The sequence below is a fragment of the Octopus bimaculoides genome, chromosome 7 (assembly GCF_001194135.2).
Source record: "Octopus bimaculoides isolate UCB-OBI-ISO-001 chromosome 7, ASM119413v2, whole genome shotgun sequence".
In the NCBI taxonomy this organism is placed as follows: domain Eukaryota; kingdom Metazoa; phylum Mollusca; class Cephalopoda; order Octopoda; family Octopodidae; genus Octopus; species Octopus bimaculoides.
In genome coordinates this window covers 19118110-19138443 of record NC_068987.1, presented here as the reverse complement: position 1 = coordinate 19138443, position 20334 = coordinate 19118110, and the positions used below count along the sequence as shown (strand labels likewise).

The window sequence follows — 20334 nt, the reverse complement described above, 5'->3', positions numbered from 1 at the left end:
ATGTACATCTATATATATATGTACATGTATACATATACATGTATGCATATAGATCTATATATATATCTATACATATACGTGTACATATACATCTATATGTATACATATACATCTCTCTCTCTGAAAGTATCTGTCATTACAGTATCGGAATGTGATTGTTTCAGTTAGTGGAATAGTTTCATTTTTAAAGTGAAAGTATTTGACATGAGTGTTTTTGTTTCACTTTTGACACGTAATACTTAAATAGTGGAAGATATATTATGTTGCCGTGTGCTCGAACTCTGCAAGAAGTTAAAAATTCTGACTAAAACACAACTGGGACCCTAAGTAAGGCATGTGTAAAATTTGAATGAAATTGGTTGCGTAGTTCTCGAGTTTTAGGGATTCACACAGACAGACAGACAGACACACATTCTCATTTTTATATATATAGATAATGTCCATAATAATTCCATTGTTTTTCCACCAACATAAGTGGAATAGTTTTTTGCCAATTTGTTTTTTATGTAGTATTTAATCAATTCAAGTAATTCTTAAATATGTAAACCAGCAGTGGTTGCACACGTTTCCATTATGGCACATTTTACATTATAGTATTACACTAGCAACCTAGTTATTACCATTTACAATTATTTAGTATTCAGACTGGCCAGATCTGGCCTCCTACACTTACCCTACCCTACAATGTCGGTCTAAAATCAAGCAATCACATCATTGAAATCTCTGAGCTACAACATAATATATGATTTATTCTAAGCAATGTGAATAAATAAGCATTACACCTGACAATAATCTGAATGCTAAAGGATTAATAATTATTTCTTTTCACCCTTCTCAGTTCATCAGTATATCTTCCTCGCAAATATGTAAACCATTTGGCCAACTTTAACATAAGTAATTTCTGTTAAATTTGGTCTGCTTTCAAAAAGATAAGCACTGGTAAGGCATTCAGCTTGCTGACTATTCCGCAGTAATGGCATGAGCATGTAAATGAATTGCAACACTCAGCAAGTTTATTTTTAATTTGCTTACTAGATACTGAAGATAGCCATAGCCTGGGAGGAACTGAAAGCAAAGAATCTGAAGACACCAGCATAAATGAGGAAACTCCCAGTGAACCTACACCCGAAGGTGTTCCTTCAAACTTACTTACCATACCTCCTGTCGTCTCACAAAGTGCACCAGATTTACAGGCTGAATGGGTTCAGGTACGAAACCGCAAGAAATGTGCACAGAAAGAAAAACGAAGTCGAGAGGTAATTGTTTCTAATGCAATCATAACTTTACATATACATCTGAGTATGAGTTTTGCCTTTTAAATGATTATTATTTTATGTGAGAAAACGTGGTCTTCTTTCAAAATATATACCTTTGTTTGATAAAGGGGAATATCTATGATGATGCTTTTATAAACTTTTACATTTTTATAATAGTCAGCATTCCCTCTAATTTTTCCCAATACTGAGCAGAAATTTTAGAACTTGGAGCAAAAATATAAAATTCATCACTAATGGATAGCATTCACACTTTCATACAGCTTAATCAAGCATACATTTTAAAGTTAGAACGTCTGGCACAAACACAGTGACTATGTGGCCACACTCTTGCAGCAGAGATAGAGAGATAGGAAGTGTCATTTACACTCATTCTCTTCAAACCTCACTATGTTTGTAGATGATGTACATTGTTGCTAACATGAGTTGTTGTTCAGATCCAGAACAGCTCTGCCATTGAGTTGACCTATAATCTAAGATATTCCACCTAATACCAAAGTTAACAGAAACTGAAATCTACTAGTATTGAATTATTGAAAAAAGTACTATAAATTATCTGACACATTTTGTGTGAATATAACAACATAGATCTCAAGTTGCACAGTTAATGTAGCTTAGTATCTGTTCCTGTAACTACAAACAATTTAACATCATATCGTTAGGCTGCCTATGTTCTGGGTCACTCTGAAATTGCCATAGAGATTGTGGTTTGTTGAGTCTAATGATTTCCTCCTTAAAAGTAATGAATTTGTTTAATTGAAGTAAGTTTTTTTTTCCCCCCACCAGTGCTGATTCTTTCATTATTTCTTGACTGACATACATTCTGATTAAAGTTCACTAGCAGAATAGTCTTTAATATGATTAAGGACAACATATTCCTAACTTAATGTTTTTGTTCTCCCTCCCCCAAGTCAGTCCCGTTACAGCGACCTATGTTCTAGAGCATTCCAACCTTGATTGTTCCATCTTTTATTCAGACATAGTGTGTCTAGGACTGCATTGCTTCACCCAAGAAGTAAGGCAAGATGTGGCTTGAGGGAGGTTTTGCTGCTGTTTCTAGCAGGCTGGGTGACAGTTGGCTCCTTTAACCTGTTATTTTTCTTTTAAAAAAAAAAAAGATTTTTTTTTTTATTGTTGCTTCTATATATATACCTCATTAAACATTTTTTTCCTTTTCTTCTTTTCTTGGGTTTGTCTTAGCAGGATGATAAAGCTGATGATACAGAGCGAGAAGAGTTGAATTTTATGCTTGATGAAGAATTAGAGCAACTTGAAGTTGGACGACGCAACTGCTTCAGTGAATGGTCGGACAATTCTGATTTTCTTTCAAATTCTTCTAAACATTTAGCAAAGACCGTTAAAACAGCTCCTCTTCATAGTTAGACTGCATTTCCTTCCTGCACTCTTAGTTATCTGAGGACATATACATTTACTTCTCTATCCATCCATTTGTCTAACCAATACATAGATATATGATGGGTGTGGGGGGGAATACATTTGGACAAGAAGCAACTGACCTCTTTAAACCGTTTCATAAGAAATTGATGTCTAATCAACTTGCCATTACAAACAGCTTAGTTCTGTTATTCATTTTTCTGTCAGGTTAAGCTGTCTAATATAATCTACATCAAATCCTCACTGCTGTGTTTTATATATCATCTGTTAATGGACTTATTTCACTGAAGCAGTGTATATTCAGGTATTACATTGCTCATGGTTCAATTAGAAAAAAAAATGTTTATACAATTTACTTTTAGCCATTGGCCTAAATAGTGTTTTGGCCATTGACTAATTATGTCAAGCTTGAACCTCAATGATTTGGAAGATTAATGACTTCCTTTAACCTTCTAGCATTTAGATCGGCCATAATGTTGTTTCATGTTCAAACTGGCCAGATCTAGTCTCTCACACCTACCATACAATGTCATTCTAAAAATAACTATTCCACACCATCAAAATCTTGGAGTTTCAAGATAATGCAAGATTTAATTCAAAACAATGTGAATGAATAAACATTACATCTTACAGTAATCTGATTGTTAAAGGATTGATATTTCTGCTTCTAATATTTAAAAAATTAACTGGTTGTGAGGTCTGGGATAGAAAAGGTTCCACTGTTTTCTGAAGAACATAATCATTGATATATGTATATGTATAAACCCATAGTGTATCACACAATGTCATACAATATGGGTTTTCCCTTTTGAAATTGTTGATTTGGACTGCGATAGAGAGGTAAATGCTTTTTATCTCTGCTCCACCTTCAGCTTTTCTCTTCCTTGTACCACTATGCTCATTTTCACTTATTTAACCCTTTTAATACCACCCTACCTGTGACCACCATTGTTTCTATGGTACAAACTTTGTTTTCAAAGTGATTTAAATTAAAGCTTTCCTCTAGAACATCAAGTTATATTAAAACATGCAGTATATTCGATAGAACTTTGGTAACAAAAGGGTTAACATCTCACTCTATTCCTCTCTTCCATTGCTCGCTCACTCTCATTTTTTTCACACTCAATCATCTTTGCTCTTGTGCATTCTCATTTCTTCATCTCCTGGAGTGGTTTTTATAGTTTACACTTCCAAAGAACTTCTATGAACACAAACAATACCTGCATGTTTGCACGTGCATACATACATATGCTGTTTATTAACCCATTTGGAGAGCGAGTGCACAGATAGCTGTTTCAAAGATTGGAGTGCACTTGAATATGGGATCAATTGTATGCCACATGGAAATATCACATGCGCAACAATGCAGCACTGATTGCACAATGCATAGTCATTTTGGTTTCAGCTTGATATTTTCAACAGTTTTCGTTGCACATGGATTTTGATGAATTGCAAAATACTTGCATTTGGTTATAGCTTCTATTCCATGAGAATACAGCAGACTTGCATTGTGCTTACACCGGTGCAGGCACAGAAATTTGGTGTTAATTATTGGTGTTTTTATATGCAAACAGCACAGGGTACAACATGGCTCACATGTTGCTGATGTGTGAAAAAAGACACACTGTTGTTTGCATAACATATTGTGTGCAAAACATAACTCAAATATATTTATTGCACTAAAGGACCCAGAAAGGGGTCTTGTGCTCTTTTCTTCCCTCCACTCTGTTATTTTCTTTTTCAGTTGAGATAAATATCACTTTATTATTCTTCCATTATATTTTCAAAGAAAAATAAAGTTTTGGTTTATTTGTTTTATTTCGTTTGTTTTCGTTTATAAATTTACATTCTTTTTTTTTTTGAATTGGAAGTATATATAGATGACCTTGGTATTGTTATTCATAGCCTGAACCTGTCATTGGCAGAAGCTTAAGAGCTCATAATGGCCTGAGTGTAGAACTTGGTAAATAACCTCAATCCCTGCTAAAAGAATTGCTTTCCTTGTGAACAAATTACTTCATTTTGAATCCCATAATCCATTGGGTTGATGAGTCATCATTGAAGACTGACAGTTTTTAAATGGTGTATCTGGCACTGGTCAACCTAGTATACTCCATCTCTTCAAACTAAACAATGGAGGGTTTCAGCATATTCTGTACAGTTATATGGTGCTTTGCTTTTTGCATCAGTCCATGATACTTAGTTTACAAAGTGGACTCAGTTTTACCAAGATGTCAGAAAGTGCTAGTGATTGAGTGTGACTTCTGTTCATAGACAGGCTTCCGGTTATCGAGGTCTTATCCTGCTTATCAAGCTTGAGGAATAAGTACAATTCAAAACATAAGAAATGCATTCTTCATATTGAACACATGTCAAATGTTTGATTTTGTACACTGTTGCCACATATGTCAGCCATAGAAACAGTATCATATATGATGTCTACTCAATCTGGACATTTTTCTTAAATCAAGCTTTATCTTTTTCTTTTAACTTTTTTTTTCTTTGCAGAAAGTTATTATTGTTAAATCTATGTAGACCTGAAAATTTATTATTAGAGCAACAAGTTCGTAGGAATAATGTGAAACTACACAAAATGCCATGCTGTGTTTAGTCCTAGACTTACATTTTACAACAGTTATTCCTTACTCTTAAGGGCCATTTAAACTAGAAGTCTGCCCTGATCCAGCTGATATTCCATCTTTGAGTACCCTATCTTTTATTCATACATAGTGTGTCTAAGACTACATTATTCAATGTGCCATACCATTAATTAAGGTGGTAGGGTGTGACTTGAGAGAGATCTTTGTATTTCTAGTATAACAATTGATAACACAGAGGTTTCTTAATTTGTTTATTCTGTGTCAGTGATATATTGTGGTCTGTATCTTAATAATGAAAAACTGATTAATTAAAGTTTACCAAATCCATAGAAATTCTTCATTATTTTCATAGTTATTGGTAACACATGAACTCCATATTTTATGAAAGATATAATCACAAAATGGTTAAGAAATTATTATTTTCACCTAGTGCAATGATGTGACCTTTCTAAACCTTTTATGTCCAAAAGTCACCACTGACCATTTTGGAAGGGCATAAGTCTAACTCGAATTTGTGTGTCATGGGTAAACATGTTTAGCTCCTTAGCATCAAGTTCTAAATTCCTATTGGCTTACATATTTATAGGAGATGGGACTCGTTCGTTTTTTTTTTTTTTTAGTTCAGCTATCACTGGTACAATTTTACTCCCTTGTAATAGTAATATGTAAGAGTCTTTTTTACTACTGCTTCAGCTATTTCTATATAAAGTGCTTTGTATCTAGACGAAGCAATGAAATATTCAAGTTTTGCATGAAAATTCTTTTTAAACTTGAATTTTTAATCTAAGTCTACTTCGCTTAAATTTGCATCATAACACTCTGCATGCATACATAGATCTGTTTGTTTTCAAAATTGTGCATGTCCTCATACTTTCTTCACCTAGTTTAATTTTACTAACAGTTTTGTTGTTTAAAGAATTAGCATGTTTTACTCTCTAGAAGTTGCGTGTTGAATAGGAGTGAGATGTTCAAAATGTGATTAATTGTGCTATAAAAACATTTTTTTATTAACTTAAAAGTTGCCAAATAATTTTACCAGTTTTATCTATGGCATCTGAAAATCTAGGCTTTTAAGTGCTTTTATACTATTGAAAAAAAACCTAAGTTTCTTATGCTAAATTGATCAGACACAAAATGTCACGTATTTTAAGAAGTGGGTCACAACTTTTGTTCTGCATGCATGCTGGTTCTAACTATTGGTTTGTTATCCCATTACTCAATAAATCAATTGGGAACATACTACTAATCTATTTATCATCTATCCATACAAATTTTTCTCTCAGCTATCCATATTTTTTTTATCTGACAGTTTGTGATTCCCCAAGTACTTTTCCTACTGCTGACTGAGTCCTAGTGAAAGATATTTCTTTCTCCCCCCCCCCTTTTCCCCCCTCAGTCATCAACTCTTTCAGCAAGATATTTCTGAGTTGTGTGTGTGTATAAGGATTTAATGTCAGTCCTGGTTTTTAGAAGATATTAAGGATCCCTGTGTTTCAAGGGGCAACTGTAAGGAATGGTACAAAGAAGGGCAGCCTGTCCATCTCATGCCAGCATGAAAAAGTGGATGTTTAAAAAAAAAAAACATTTCATTTTACATTCAGATATAAACTCTTACCTTTAGGTGGGTTTAAACTTACAGATTGATGCAGTTTGTTATTAACAATACTAACTGTGTTTATTAATTGTCTATGGTTTTTTTTGTGTTCATTAGAGATTGTACTCACATTCTAATGATATTATATCCTAAATAAGATAATCAAAGGTGTTCATTTGAAATCTTATTTAACACATTTATTTTTGTTTTTCTTCTTTTCATAAATTTCTGTCTTTTACTCTTCAGGTCTGATGACGAAGATTTGCCAGATGAAATTGATGACTCAGATATTAACAAAATTCTCATCGTTACTCAGACACCCCCGGCTCTCCGAAAACATCCAGGGGGCGACCGGACTAATGAGGCAACGTCAAGAGTGAAAATAAATACCGAATGCTATCATATTATAAATGATGGCTTGCGCTATTATGAAAACTTGTGTTGGGATACCAATCTGCTGGTGAGCTCTCTCTCTCTCTCTCTCTTTCACATTTGAACTAGCTTGATCTGACCTCTACAATCTACCCTGCAATCATCTTCATCATTTAACGTCCTTTGTCCATGCTGGCAAGCTGGGAAGGACAGCACCACACTCCAGTCTGATTTGGCATGGTTTCTGCAGCCGGATGCCCTTCTTAACTCTAACCACTTTAGTGTGTGCTGGGTGCTTTTACATGACACCACACAAGTACTTTTGTCATTCTAAAAATAAACAATCACATTGAAATCTCAGAGCTGCAAGATAGTGTTAGATCTTTCATCAGCCTATTATTACTTTTAATCTGTGGAGTTATTGAATTTCCTGTTGAAGCTGAGTTTATTAAACATCTTTTTTCTTTTTGTTAAATTATATCAAGATGATAATTGTTAAATCCTTTTGGTCATATATGACCAGATGAGTGAGCTGTTGATACATTTTGAATGCAAACTTTCAGGTTTTAGACTGAAAAACAAGTGTACATTCTTCAGTTTCCTGGTTTGCTTTATTGCTGTTTTCCCATCTGCAAAGCTATCTCAAAGCAATATTTTGTTTTTAAACAAAGAGCTAATCCTGACTGTTACTGAGGTTTATCTAGTATTTTTGTATTATTTCACTGGGCTGCATTTTTTTTTTCCTTCCTTGAAAAGATGAAAGACAAAATTTTTAAATGGTGGGACATAGTCTGATGTGTAACTAGTCATTTATCTGCTCAGGAGAGTAGGCCTTCTGATAAGACTTGTATTCACATAACCTATCACTTGCCAGCAACTTCACTGCAGAATACTTGCTAGTGTATAATAAGTTGTTTCTCTGTGTTGGATATATGTTCTATATGCATATCTGCAATATGCTGTAGTATGTAGTTTTAAGGATGTAACTTTTCATGATGGAACATACCATTGCACCTTATAGAAATGATTTTTAAATTTGTTTTTGTTTGTATTTCAGAATTTCGCCCCCTCTCCCCCTCTGACCAGTAAAAATAGTTGCATGGTTTGTTTCTTTTGTTTTATTTTTATGTTGTTGCTTTCTATTGCAGAATGATTTCAAAGAGTATCGTACTTTGAATATGATTAGCAAAGAAGAATTTGACAGTCTTGCTCCATACAAACCAAATGATACAAACCAAGAAATTCCTCCTCCACCACCACCACCTGCTCATGGTAAGAATTTTTTTTTTTTTTTTTTTTGGTGCTCCAGCATGGTCACAGTCAAATGACTGAAACAAGTAAAAGAGTACCCTCACCCTCTTCCCTTGTCCACTATCACTGCCACTTTTCCTTCCTCAGGATCTCTGCTAATCGAAGCAATGTAGGTCTGGTATGAGGTGTCTGAGGATGCATGTGGATTGTGCTTGTTAGGTTTAGGAAGAGCGAGAGTGATGACACATATAGCAATATGGAAAACTTTGTGACTTCTCTGTCAGACCTTATTCTGGGCTTGAAGCAAATGATTGTGTGTGTAAGTGTGGCATCTCCAATGCAAGAGATGAAACAGAAGTCAAATTGCTATATGAGAATTTTTCAGAGCCAGTGAATTTAACAAGTACTTGACTCAGATGACAGCTTAACTGAAACTAGAGTTTGGTTTGTTGATTATGAAATTTTATGTAGGGTTGAAGGTGATAAATATGTCAGAATTTATAGTATCTGTTGTTTCAGATGTTGGCTACTCTGTATTAGCATTGATTGGGGAGTACTTTCAGCTAAATGCGTTTACTTAAATGCAGCTAAGATGCAAACAGTGTTTAGAAAAAATATCGTAATTTATGTATAGATCACACTGAAGATAAAATATAAATATAAGGGGGAGTATGACTTAACTACTGCTGTAATTGATGCATGAGTGTCTGCCCAGGTTTGGTCATGTGCTGTCCAGATGGATGCAGACAGCTCCATAAAGAAATGCCGATCATTCAGTGGGTGGAACTTGTGGAAGGAGACCCAGGGTGACATGGGATGAAGTACTGAAGGATGACTTCAGGGCACTGAACCTTATGGAGATGACAAAGGACCAAGATATCTAGTGCCTTGCTATACTCAAGATAACTTATCTTTCACTGTAGAACAGTGAATGCTGCTCCCCCTGGTGAAGAGGGTTGTCCTGCAAGACTCTTGTGCCAGTGCCACATAAAAGCACCCAGCACACACTGTAAAGCAGTTGACATTAGGAAAGGCGTCTGGCCATAGAAACCAAGCCAAATCAGACTAGAATCTGGTGCATCTCTCCAGCATGGGAAACGGGCGTTAGAGGGTAGTGATGATGTATAGAGTATCTTCCAAGTCTCAGCTTAATGATAAAAAGTCAAATTCTTGAGGCTGTTTTTCATTTCATGTAACTTTGTGAAAGGTTTAATGTGTGACTTGTTTTAGTTTCCTGTATTTTCCAACTTTGTAAAGCTGTGTTTTAACATTATTGATTATTGTTTTTGCAGAGAGACATCCACAAACACCATCACAGACAGAATTATCACGGTCATTGCCGACATACGTTCCAGAAACACCTGGATACTTTGAAGGTCCTCGAACTCCAAAATATGTACGAAATGACATGTTACCACGCTTTTATCCTGTGGTGAAAGATTCCAGTCGACCTCCAGATCCCCAGGTAATATCACCAGTTTGTAAATAGTATCATTTGAAGCTTTATACAAGCCTAGGATTTAGAGGTATCCCAGATCAAGTTTCTTCAAATAAATCTGTAATGGAAGGTATTCCAGCTGTTACCTTTTTAAGGGTATCAAGTACTGTATTTTAAAGTCTTCCTCTTTTTTTTAAAGACAGTTTATAGTTTAAGATAGGCTTGGCTGCTATTTCTAGCAGGTTAAACAACCACAAAGAGGTTTTCTTGTTGGCTTTAGAAGTAGATAGTGATATGCATTAGAGCATTCTTAAAGCATCCATCCTAAAATATAGATGTTCCTTATCCATCTTGTTAGTTTGGATGATGTGTTAGTCAATGTTGCAGCTATGGTCTGAGACGAATGGTACTTGTTTTAAGCTGGTTTGATTTGAGGGTGGAGTTGGAGTACAGTTCATTGTTTTACTGAGCAACAATGTAAAAATTCCCAAAATATCTTCTTGTGCGGTGGAAACACCGCCATTGCTACTCTTTTCCAAGGAATTTTCTTGGTGGATCTTCGGATTCTTTTATTTTACTTGATTCAGTTATTTGACTACGACCATGCTGGAGCACTGCCTTAAAGAATGTTAGTCGAAGAAATCGACTCCAGGACTTATTCTTTGTAAGCGTAGTACTTATTCCATCAGTGCCTTTTGCCAAACCACGAAGTTAGAGGACCATAATCACACCAGCATCGGTTGTCAAGCAATGGCAGAGGAGACACACACACACACAACCAAGGCTTTGGGTTGGCCTGAGGCTATGGTAGAAGACATTTGCCCAAGGTGCCACACAATGGGACTGAACCCGGAACCATGTGGTTGGGAAGCAAGCTTCTTACCACGTAGCCACTCAGTTATTTATAACCTCGCTGACTAGCAAGAGTTCTGATACCCTTCTCATGAATCCTGATTTCTTAAAAAAATATATATATATATATATAAATATACTGGTTTTTGAAGTTAGGTTTTTCGAGAAAAAATCTAGAAAAGTGTTTGGTGATGTACTTGGGAGAATAGAAAATTTCCTTTTTTTTTTTTTTTTTTTTTTAAAGTTCCTGATCTGTTGCAACACTGATTGTTGTATGACTTGAAAGTGTGCAGATATATTGCTGATTTTTGATATGACTAAATGGTTAAGAAAGCTTGTTTTGTAATCACAAGGCCCTGGGTTTGATCCAACTGTGTGACCTTTTTAGCAAATCTGTTATAATTATCAGGTCATCCCTTAAGTTCTGTCCGATTTTACCTTTTTTAAAATTGAATGAAATTGAATAGTATTTTAGAATGTCTAATGGAATTTAAAATTATTTTTATGCCTTTATGTATATTTAAACTAATTAAATATTATTTTACAGAATAATAGAATTAAAATTTCTTTGATTAAAATCCTTTCTAACATGGAAGTATCCAAAGAGCATTTAAGGCACATAATGCTTTATGAGTACAAAAAAGGAAACTCTGCAGCCGAAGCGACTCGAAACATACACTCAGTTTATGGGAAAGAATGCTTGAATGAAAGAACTTGCAGAAGATGGTCTGCAAAATCAGAGAAAGTACATTGATGATTAAATTTCAATAAAATATAACATTTGATCACTTGTTTTCTTCATTCAAAATTCGGACAGAACTTATGGGGTGACCTGATATTATTCACAATTTCCTTGAGTTGACCAAAGCTTTGTGTGTGAAACACTCTGGTTGTGAAAGGATATCAAAATATTTTCATCCAAACTTTTTTTTTCTCTTTTAGACTCCAAGAAAGCAAAAAACCAAATATAGTAATAACCCGCCAATTGAAAGCCATGTTGGTTGGGTAATGGATGCCAAAGAACATCGACCAAGGTCCAGACACAGTTCCAGCTCATATTCTCAAAGGTAATACTGCTTGTTGGTTGTTGTTCTTCTTAGCATATTCTTTCTCTTCTCTCTCACACACATACTTCTTTCTCTGTGTGTGTCTCTCTTCATCCTGGAATTGAGATAATATGATGGTTATAGTTGTAACTGTTTTGGTTATAGCAGGTTTTAGCTTGTAACTGTGTATTCACTTCGTAAACCAACATAGCCTATTCGTAAAAGATCTGTGTGTACTACGTGCAAATCCAACTCGGATAAGACTTTTTTTCATCCTTCTCGAGTCAATAATACTGTTCTTTAGACTCAGATCAGTCTGAGTTCAACAAACCTATAATCAAAGTCATTCCAGTTGTGGCCATTCTGTGGTATCTTCTGACAACGTACCTAAGGATTCATCTTCTAATGCTATCCTGATTGTCAGATGCTGGGTGTAATTGGAAGGATATCTGTTTCTAGCATATTGAGGCTTTACTGGGATTGGCTTTGCCGGTTATGTGCTAAGGCCAGCATCAGTAAAAATACATTTTCTCTTGTATGTGATTTATTTTCTCAGGTTTTTTTAGTGAAAACAACGCATTGGTTGTCTATGTAAAGGACATTAACTGATTTAGAAGGCTTTTTAACAGTTTTGTTACCATGGGTGGTCGCAGGTGGGTTTGTTATGGTACCAGCTGTTAAAGAGGGTTATGTAAAGAGCACAGCTGTGTAATGAGTACTGTGTGACTAGTACACATAACTCTATCTGAATGTACAAATATTCATATTAAGAAGCCACAAAAGCTGAAATCGTTGTTGGCGTAGGCAGGGTCAAGTGGTTAGGATGTTTGATTCTCAACTCCATGGTATCATGGGCAAGTTTTATTTTATAACCTCAGGATGAACAAAGCTTCATGGGTGGTTTTGCCCAGCAGAAGCTAAAAGAAGTGCAGTGTGTGTTTGCATGCACATGATTCTTTGTCTTGACATTGCATGATAGTTGTATATGTGACAAATCTTCAAGTTAGGAAACACGGAATCGTTTAAATTCATTTATAATAAATAAGTTCTTTTTTTATATATATAATGCAATTAATTTCAATTCATTACAAATGCTCACTTCATTTTAGATTATAGCACCACCTATCAGCTGTCTATATTACTACTTCATAAAGTTAGATGCGGTTTAGTTTTCTTTACACTATTATTAACATGTATGCTTATTTTATGTAAGTTTTTTTGTTTTTTTTTTACCCACAGCCCTAGTGATAGTGCATTGTCAACAAGTGCTCCCCAGACATTCCCGCTATTCCAACATCCATCATATGAACTGCTGAAAGAGAAAAACTTTGTCTGGACAGTTTATCATAAGTACCATGCCAAATGTCTTAAAGGTTAGTCTTTTGTTTTTAAAATAATGAATTTAGTAAAATAACTTTTGTCATTATTAAGCTGTTGTTTGGAATATGAATTGACATGAAATTTTGATAGGTTTTAGGTCAAACTATTTTCAGAAAGTTCATATCACATGACGTGGGGTGGTCTGAGGTAGATTGGTATCAAAAGGAATAAACAGATTTTAACCCATTTAACAAATTTCTTTAGAAATCCACTGCTTTCTTTCAGTTAATTTTTTAAATAGGGAGGAATTTAGTAAAATAAATTAGTCATTATTAAGCTGGTGTTTGAAATATTAATAAACATAGTTTTGATAGACTGTTTTAATTAGGTCACTTCAGAACAAGATATTCGATCTAAGAGTGGTGTCATACCTATATTCTTTTCCCTTGGTGTTTCGGTCCTAAGCCTTTATATTCTGTTTTTAGAGAGGAAAAAGCAAGGAATTGGTCTTTCTCAAGAAATGAACACATTATTCCGCTTTTGGTCATTCTTCCTTCGAGAACACTACAACAAAAAGATGTACATTGAATTTAAGACGTTGGCCTGTGAAGATGCTAAAGCTGGATATCGGTAAGTCAAATTTATGACTAAATGATCTTCATAAATTGTAGTCAAAACATTTCACCTGTGAAATGATACTTCTGAGTGTCCTCTAACCCTGTTTTACAGGGAAGCCTCTGCAGGTATATATAATGTGCCAGACATGATAGTATCAACAGTTTCTGACTAACTTCCCTTTTCAATGATAATCTTGTTAATATTTACTTCAAGAAAAACCTTTCCCAAGGTTTTATGTTGGAACATGAATACATATTTGATTAATTTTGTTATATATTGTTGTTGTCGTCGTTTAACATCCGCTTTCTATTGCTAGCATGGGTTGGACGATTTGACTGAGGACTGGTGAAACCAGATGGCTACACCAGGCTCCAATCTGATTTGGCAGTTTCTACAGCTGGATGCCCTTCCTAACGCCAACCACTCAGAGTGTAGTGGGTGCTTTTACGTGTCACCCGCACGAAGGCCAGTCAGGCGGTACTGGCAAAGGCCACGCTCATCTCGCTCGAAAAACCTCATGTGTCACCCGCACAAGAGCCAGTCCAGGGGCACCGGCAACGATCTCACTCGAAAATCCAACGACGGCCCCGCACAAGAGCCAGTTCAGGGGCACTGGCAACGATCTCGCTCAAAAGATTTCATGTGTCGCCTGCACATGAGCCAGTCCAGGGGCACTGGCAATGATCCCGCTCGAAAGATTTCATGTGTCGCCTGCAGATGAGCCAGTCCAGGGGCAATGGCAACGATCCCGCTCGAAAGATTTCATGTGTCGCCCGCACATGAGCCAGTTCAGGGTCACTGGCAATACAATATATATATATATATCAACACACTCCCAGACTATTTGTATCGCATCTATTACTCTCACTTCACCTCCTCAATGACTTGTGGACACAACGCTCTCTTTACCACTTCCCCCCTCTCATTCCCTCTCAGTCATGGCTATTACTCTCACTACTTCACTGAATTACTATTTTCTCTCCTCTCCCTTCACTTACACTACTCTTTCTCTCACTCCCTCCTACTGCGGGATTTCAAACAAATATATAAAAACACTAAGCATTATTACATTAGATGTTTTGCCATTTTTCTAAGCAGCAGTGTAATGTTTTGAGGGAGACATGGCTGCTACTTGTAGTAGACTATGTAGTTGTTCTCTTGTTGGCTAATAAGGTGTTTTGAATGGGTATGACTTACTGTGTTGAATTTAAGCTCTCCGTAGAGTAGTGACTACACAGAACCTCATGCCAGTTTTGTTGACATCATGCCAAATTCCACTTGATATAGATGATGTTTTAATCCTAAGCTAGTTGGTATGTGGAGAGAAGTTGTTTTGCCAAGAGCACATACCCTAATTTTTCCACACACACACACACACACACACACACACACACACACACACACACACATGCATGCACACAAAATATAGACAGATAGGTTTTAATTAGACTTAGATGAAGGATATTACTTGTGCCATCTGGAACAACTAGTAAGTAAATAGAAAAGAATCTAGGACACATAGGTTAGTGCAGTAGGAAACCTTGAACTTGAGCAATGGACTCCACTATTTCCTGCATAAAGGGTTGCTTGTCGTTGGAATACAGTAAATATTAGCATGTTTTTCCTTCTCAATTAAATTTTTTTTTTCCCCACTTTTTCCAGGTATGGTTTGGAATGCTTATTTCGCTTCTACAGTTATGGTTTGGAAAAACGATTTCGAAGTGAAATATATCAAGATTTTCAAGAAGAAACTATTAGAGATTATGAAAATGGTAAGTTGTGTGTGTGCACGTGCATCTTTACATATTAACAATTTCTTCTCTGAAGTTGGTTCCATTTCATCCCCATTTAAAATGATTACTCTCCCAATCTAAAGATTATTGGTCATTTACTTTCTGTTGACTTGTGGCATATATTTTTGCTTCTATGTATTTCCTTTACCATCTCTGCTGCTAAAAATTCAGTGAAGTTAGCTTCATTGACATCAGCTTAGTTGAGACTGCTTCTGATTCTGTAATACTTGTTCTAATACCTGTCACTTTGCTGACAGGAAGATGATAAAGATTTTTAAGTTTAAACTGTTTACACATTTAAAGCGTTAGCTGTAATATAATTAAATACTAGAAATGTCCTTGGAAGAATTAGCAAGTTATCCTCTACTTTTTTATTTTTGAAATAATAGGTGTTAAGTTAGATATTTTTAATTAGGTAAATTATTGTAATTTAGATAGTTTTCTCAGCAAAGGCTCAATTTATGAGTTAACATGGTTTATTTTTAAAATATTGTATGTCATATTCTGCAAACTCAGTATTATGCTTGTTAGTGGATTTTTTTATATCTTAATTTCATTATTCTGAGTTTTCCTTCATTCTAGTGAAGTTGAAAGTGTTTATGGAGATTACTTGCATTAATATTGATTGTTTTTCATAAATTATCTTATATAGTTTTGGGGAGGTTTTGTGGCATTTACTTAGATGACTTCTGTTTCTAGTCACATTTTTTTCATCATAGTTTCTCTCCCACTTAAATTTTCAAAAGCCTATTCCCTTTTTATACTGTAATCATCCTGAGTTATCTTTTTAAATCAGGTCAGCTGTATGGTTTGGAGAAATTTTGGGCATTCTTAAAATATTCTCGAAGAAACGTGGATGTGGATTCCAAATTAAAACAGTGGTTATCAAAATACAAACGCTTAGAAGATTTCCGGAAAGAGGTTTGTTTCTTTCAATTCCTTTTTTTGATCATTATCATTTTATATTCATTTTTCCTTGCTGGTAGAGATTGGGAAGATCATTGTGGACGTGATGGTTCTTTGAGTTCCTGCACTTTTAGACATGTATGCCAAATATCATTCATATGTTACATTTTTGGTGTGGTTCCAATAACTGGGTACTCTTCCTGTTGCCAACCACTTTACCCTGTACTAAGGTACAGTTTACCATGGCACCAGAACTAGATTTTCATGTCCGTGGCATTACTAAACATCGCTATCCCTTATTGGTATTATCTCTCCCTCCTCAATCTTAAGGCAGTGGATGACAGAATTGATAGAGCATCTGAAAAAATGCAGTATATTTAGTTGCATCCTCATATTTATTCAGATTTGATAAAAGTCAACTTTCATCGTTCTGTGGTCAATTCACCAAGTACTGGTGTTGATTCCATCAACTGTTCTTTCCTTTCACGAGATTTGCAGCTAGCTATCCAGTTGTTAACAAAATACCATTACATTCACAATAGTGTGGAAAAATAGATTACACAAGAAGACCAACATTTATCAACAACTGCTGATAGAAGACTATCATACTCATTTAGTATGATTGTATTAACTGAAGAGGTTTCAGTTTTTCTTGAGCCAGTGTACTCTAGATTCAACACCTGTATGTATGTATGTACATATGTGTATATATACATACATAAACACATATAATATAATTATATGCATCGCCTTCCTGGCACTTGTGCCGGATGGCATGAGTAAAGACATTCGAGCGAGATCGTTGCCAGTGCCTCCGAACTGGCTCCTGTGCGGGTGTCACGTAAGATACACCATTTTGAGCCTGGCCATTGCCAGTACCACCTGACTGGCCTTCATGCCGGTGGCACCTAAAAGCACCCACTACACTCTCGGAGTGGTTGGCGTTAGGAAGGGCATCCAGCTGTAGAAACTCTGCCAGATCAGATTGGAGCCTGGTGTAGCCATCTGGTTTCACCAGTCCTCAGTCAAATCATCCAACCCATGCTCGGATGGAAAGCGGACGTTAAACGACGATGATGATATATTTCTGCTGGTTTGTTGTAAGTGCAACCCACTATTGTCCAGTTTAACCCTTTACTTAGGATATTTTTCATGAAGTACCTTACCTTTGCTTCAGTAAATTCTGAAAATGAAGAATTTATTAAAATTACTTTATCGTTATTAAATTTGTGTTTATATATGTGGGTGTGTGGCTATATATAGTTCTTGTGTCTAATTTAGAAATTGTGGATTTTAGGAACAATGTGTGTGAGTGTTTGTGTAGATATATATGTATATATATATATGTGTATAAAAAATTTTTTTCTTTACATTTCTAGCCTGATGCAGATTTATTTAAGAGTCAATCAGCTGAACCAAAGCCAACGAAGGGTATTGATATTCCAGCTTCCAGCCACTTGTCACACTCGTTATCGTCGTCAACGCATCCATCGAGTTCCCATGGAGACTGAGTTGCACCACATGTGTAAAACCTGCTGGTGGCTCATGCAAAGCTTTACACTACTGTTGATTATCAAATGTATTCAGGGTAAACCACGACAGTGATGATGATAATGATTACAGGCATCTTTTTTTTCCCCCCCTCCAACTATGATAACAGCAATGGCGCTAAAGATATTTTAAATGAAAAGCTAAAAAAAAATGAGAGCAAAAAAAAAACAGAAAAAACATGCTATATTTTGATAAGGGAGTCTTCTGCTCTGCTTTTTTTTTTTTTTTTTTTTTTACTGTGTATATAATATATACATATATATCATATGTATACATATATGGAAAGACAAATTACCATAACCTAACAACCTAAAAAAAATGTACAAAAAAAATACAAACTCATAAACCAGTAAAAAAAAATACATATATACAGACATTAATGCAAAATCTATACAGGATTATGCAGTAAACTGCATTATAAAGTCGCAGTTTACCTTTCCTCCCCACTGCAAGTGCATTTGTGTTGATTATACTGATGTGTGTATATATATATATATATACTATCTTTTTCATATATACATACATATATTTATTATTACTGTTATTTTTACTAGTAGTACAATTACAATAACTCATTATTGGCCGAGGATTCCCCCCACCATCTTCCAATCTTAATTTTGAAGAAAAAAAATTCAATTTTGTTTATATGTGGGGGGAGGGGATGTTAACAAATGAGGTGGTGGTTTCATCAGTTTACACTTTTTGTCTTTTCAGTTTTCTTTTTCTGTCTTTCAGGATATTTAAAACTTTGCTTTTGTTCTTTTTTTTTTTTTTCTTCTTTCCCTTCTACTGTACTTTCTTTTCCCCCTCTAAACTTTTACACTTTTCTTTATGACTGAAATGACTTATGTATATAAACACATGCACACACATACACACACACACACACAGTCTCTTTTGTTCTCTCTCTCTCTTGCTTTTTTTTTTCTCTCTTGCCACTGGACTACTGCTGACTCAACTTCAAGAAAGCTTCCAGTTGTTTGTTTCTATTTTTTAGAACTTTTTATAACAAAACTATTTTTCCAATAAGAAAAGGCATTCACAAATAGTATAAAACAAAACTCTTCTATTATTAGTTGAATCTCTCAACTACATTGTTTTAATTTATTATTACTAACATTTTGTTTGGTTTTTTTTTCTGTCTTGAGAAGGGCATGAACATTAGAAATAGTCAGTTCCCTGACTTTATTTTTTTTTAATATAGAGTGCTTCTTGAGCACTTCCATCCTTGTTTCTTCTTTTTCTAATAATGCTTTAAAAACAAAAATAAACCAGGAATATTTATTTTTCCTAAAACAGTTAAAACTTAAACTCACCAACTCCTTACACAATAACAAATAAAATTTATATACAAAGAAAAAACTCCCTCACTTCCATTTTTATAAACAATTTCCTAGTCTGTGATAGGTAAGAGGAACTGTGGAACTCTTTCTTTTACTCTCTCTCTTTCCTCTTGATTCTGCACTTTCTTCCTTACATTTCTCTCTCACTCTCCTATCCCATCTCTCTCTTCCCCTCGTTTCTCTCTCTCCTGTAATATGCTAAAGTCTCCATCACAGTTAAGAACACTTCCAAATTGAAATCCCCAGCAACCGTTCCATAGTTATTGATGAGATGAACATTTGTAAGTTGGTCACTTTTACAGTACATACGTATATATATATATATATGTATGGTGCACGTGTAAGAGATTGTTACATTAGAATTATCCCAGTTTGAATTACTTTGACAGGTTTAGTACTTACAAGAAAAACATGAAGGTGAAGAATGAACCTTCATACATAAGCAACAATTCATTATTATTATTATTATTATTATTATTAGAAAGGTGGGAAGCTGGCAGGTTAAGTCTGCCTTCCATCCTTTCAGGGTTGATAGAATAAAGTACTAGTGAAATACTAGTGTCAATGTAATTGACTAAACCCTCCCCCAAGTTTTAGGCCTTGTACCCTAATTTAGAAACAATTATTATTTATAAGGGTTTGCTTGCATCAGCAGATCTTAATATGACTGAAGTGTTGTCACAGACAAGTTTGAGCAAGACTTCTTGAATTGGTTGCTTCTGCTTGCGCAGTACTTACTGTAGCTACTCATCGACATTCACTGTCTCCTTACAATTGAAAGTATATCATGGTAACACTGGTGTGGATAGCCATATGATAGCATTATCGTGTTACTATACATGCTCCCAAACACACCTATTTCACTTACACCATATACTCTAACTACCTCCAAGAAAATGCGAGGAAAAGATGTTCAAGTGTAAAATGAAATACGGTGATTATTGGGGCTTATATGTTTTCTCTCTTTTTATTGTTTTATTT

General features: G+C 35.1%; 1 protein-coding gene across 7 annotated transcripts in view; it reads left to right on the top strand.

Annotated features, from left to right (window-relative positions):
- LOC106881367 (la-related protein 1) overlaps positions 1-18258 on the top strand; it is a 63872-nt gene extending 45614 nt beyond the window's left edge. For 6 of the 7 annotated variants that reach the window (XM_014931727.2, XM_014931725.2, XM_014931728.2 and 3 more), the window contains exons 11-21: positions 1036-1256; positions 2475-2578; positions 7110-7323; positions 8384-8507; positions 9779-9951; positions 11719-11843; positions 13062-13195; positions 13628-13772; positions 15423-15532; positions 16350-16474; positions 17839-18258. In XM_014931727.2, the coding sequence (XP_014787213.1) occupies positions 1036-1256; positions 2475-2578; positions 7110-7323; positions 8384-8507; positions 9779-9951; positions 11719-11843; positions 13062-13195; positions 13628-13772; positions 15423-15532; positions 16350-16474; positions 17839-17970 (1607 nt within the window). In that variant the 3' untranslated portion in view covers positions 17971-18258. The remainder of the gene's footprint in view (positions 1-1035; positions 1257-2474; positions 2579-7109; positions 7324-8383; positions 8508-9778; positions 9952-11718; positions 11844-13061; positions 13196-13627; positions 13773-15422; positions 15533-16349; positions 16475-17838) is intronic. The other variant, XM_014931726.2, reaches the window with a different exon arrangement.
- The last annotated feature ends 2076 nt before the right edge of the window (positions 18259-20334 follow it).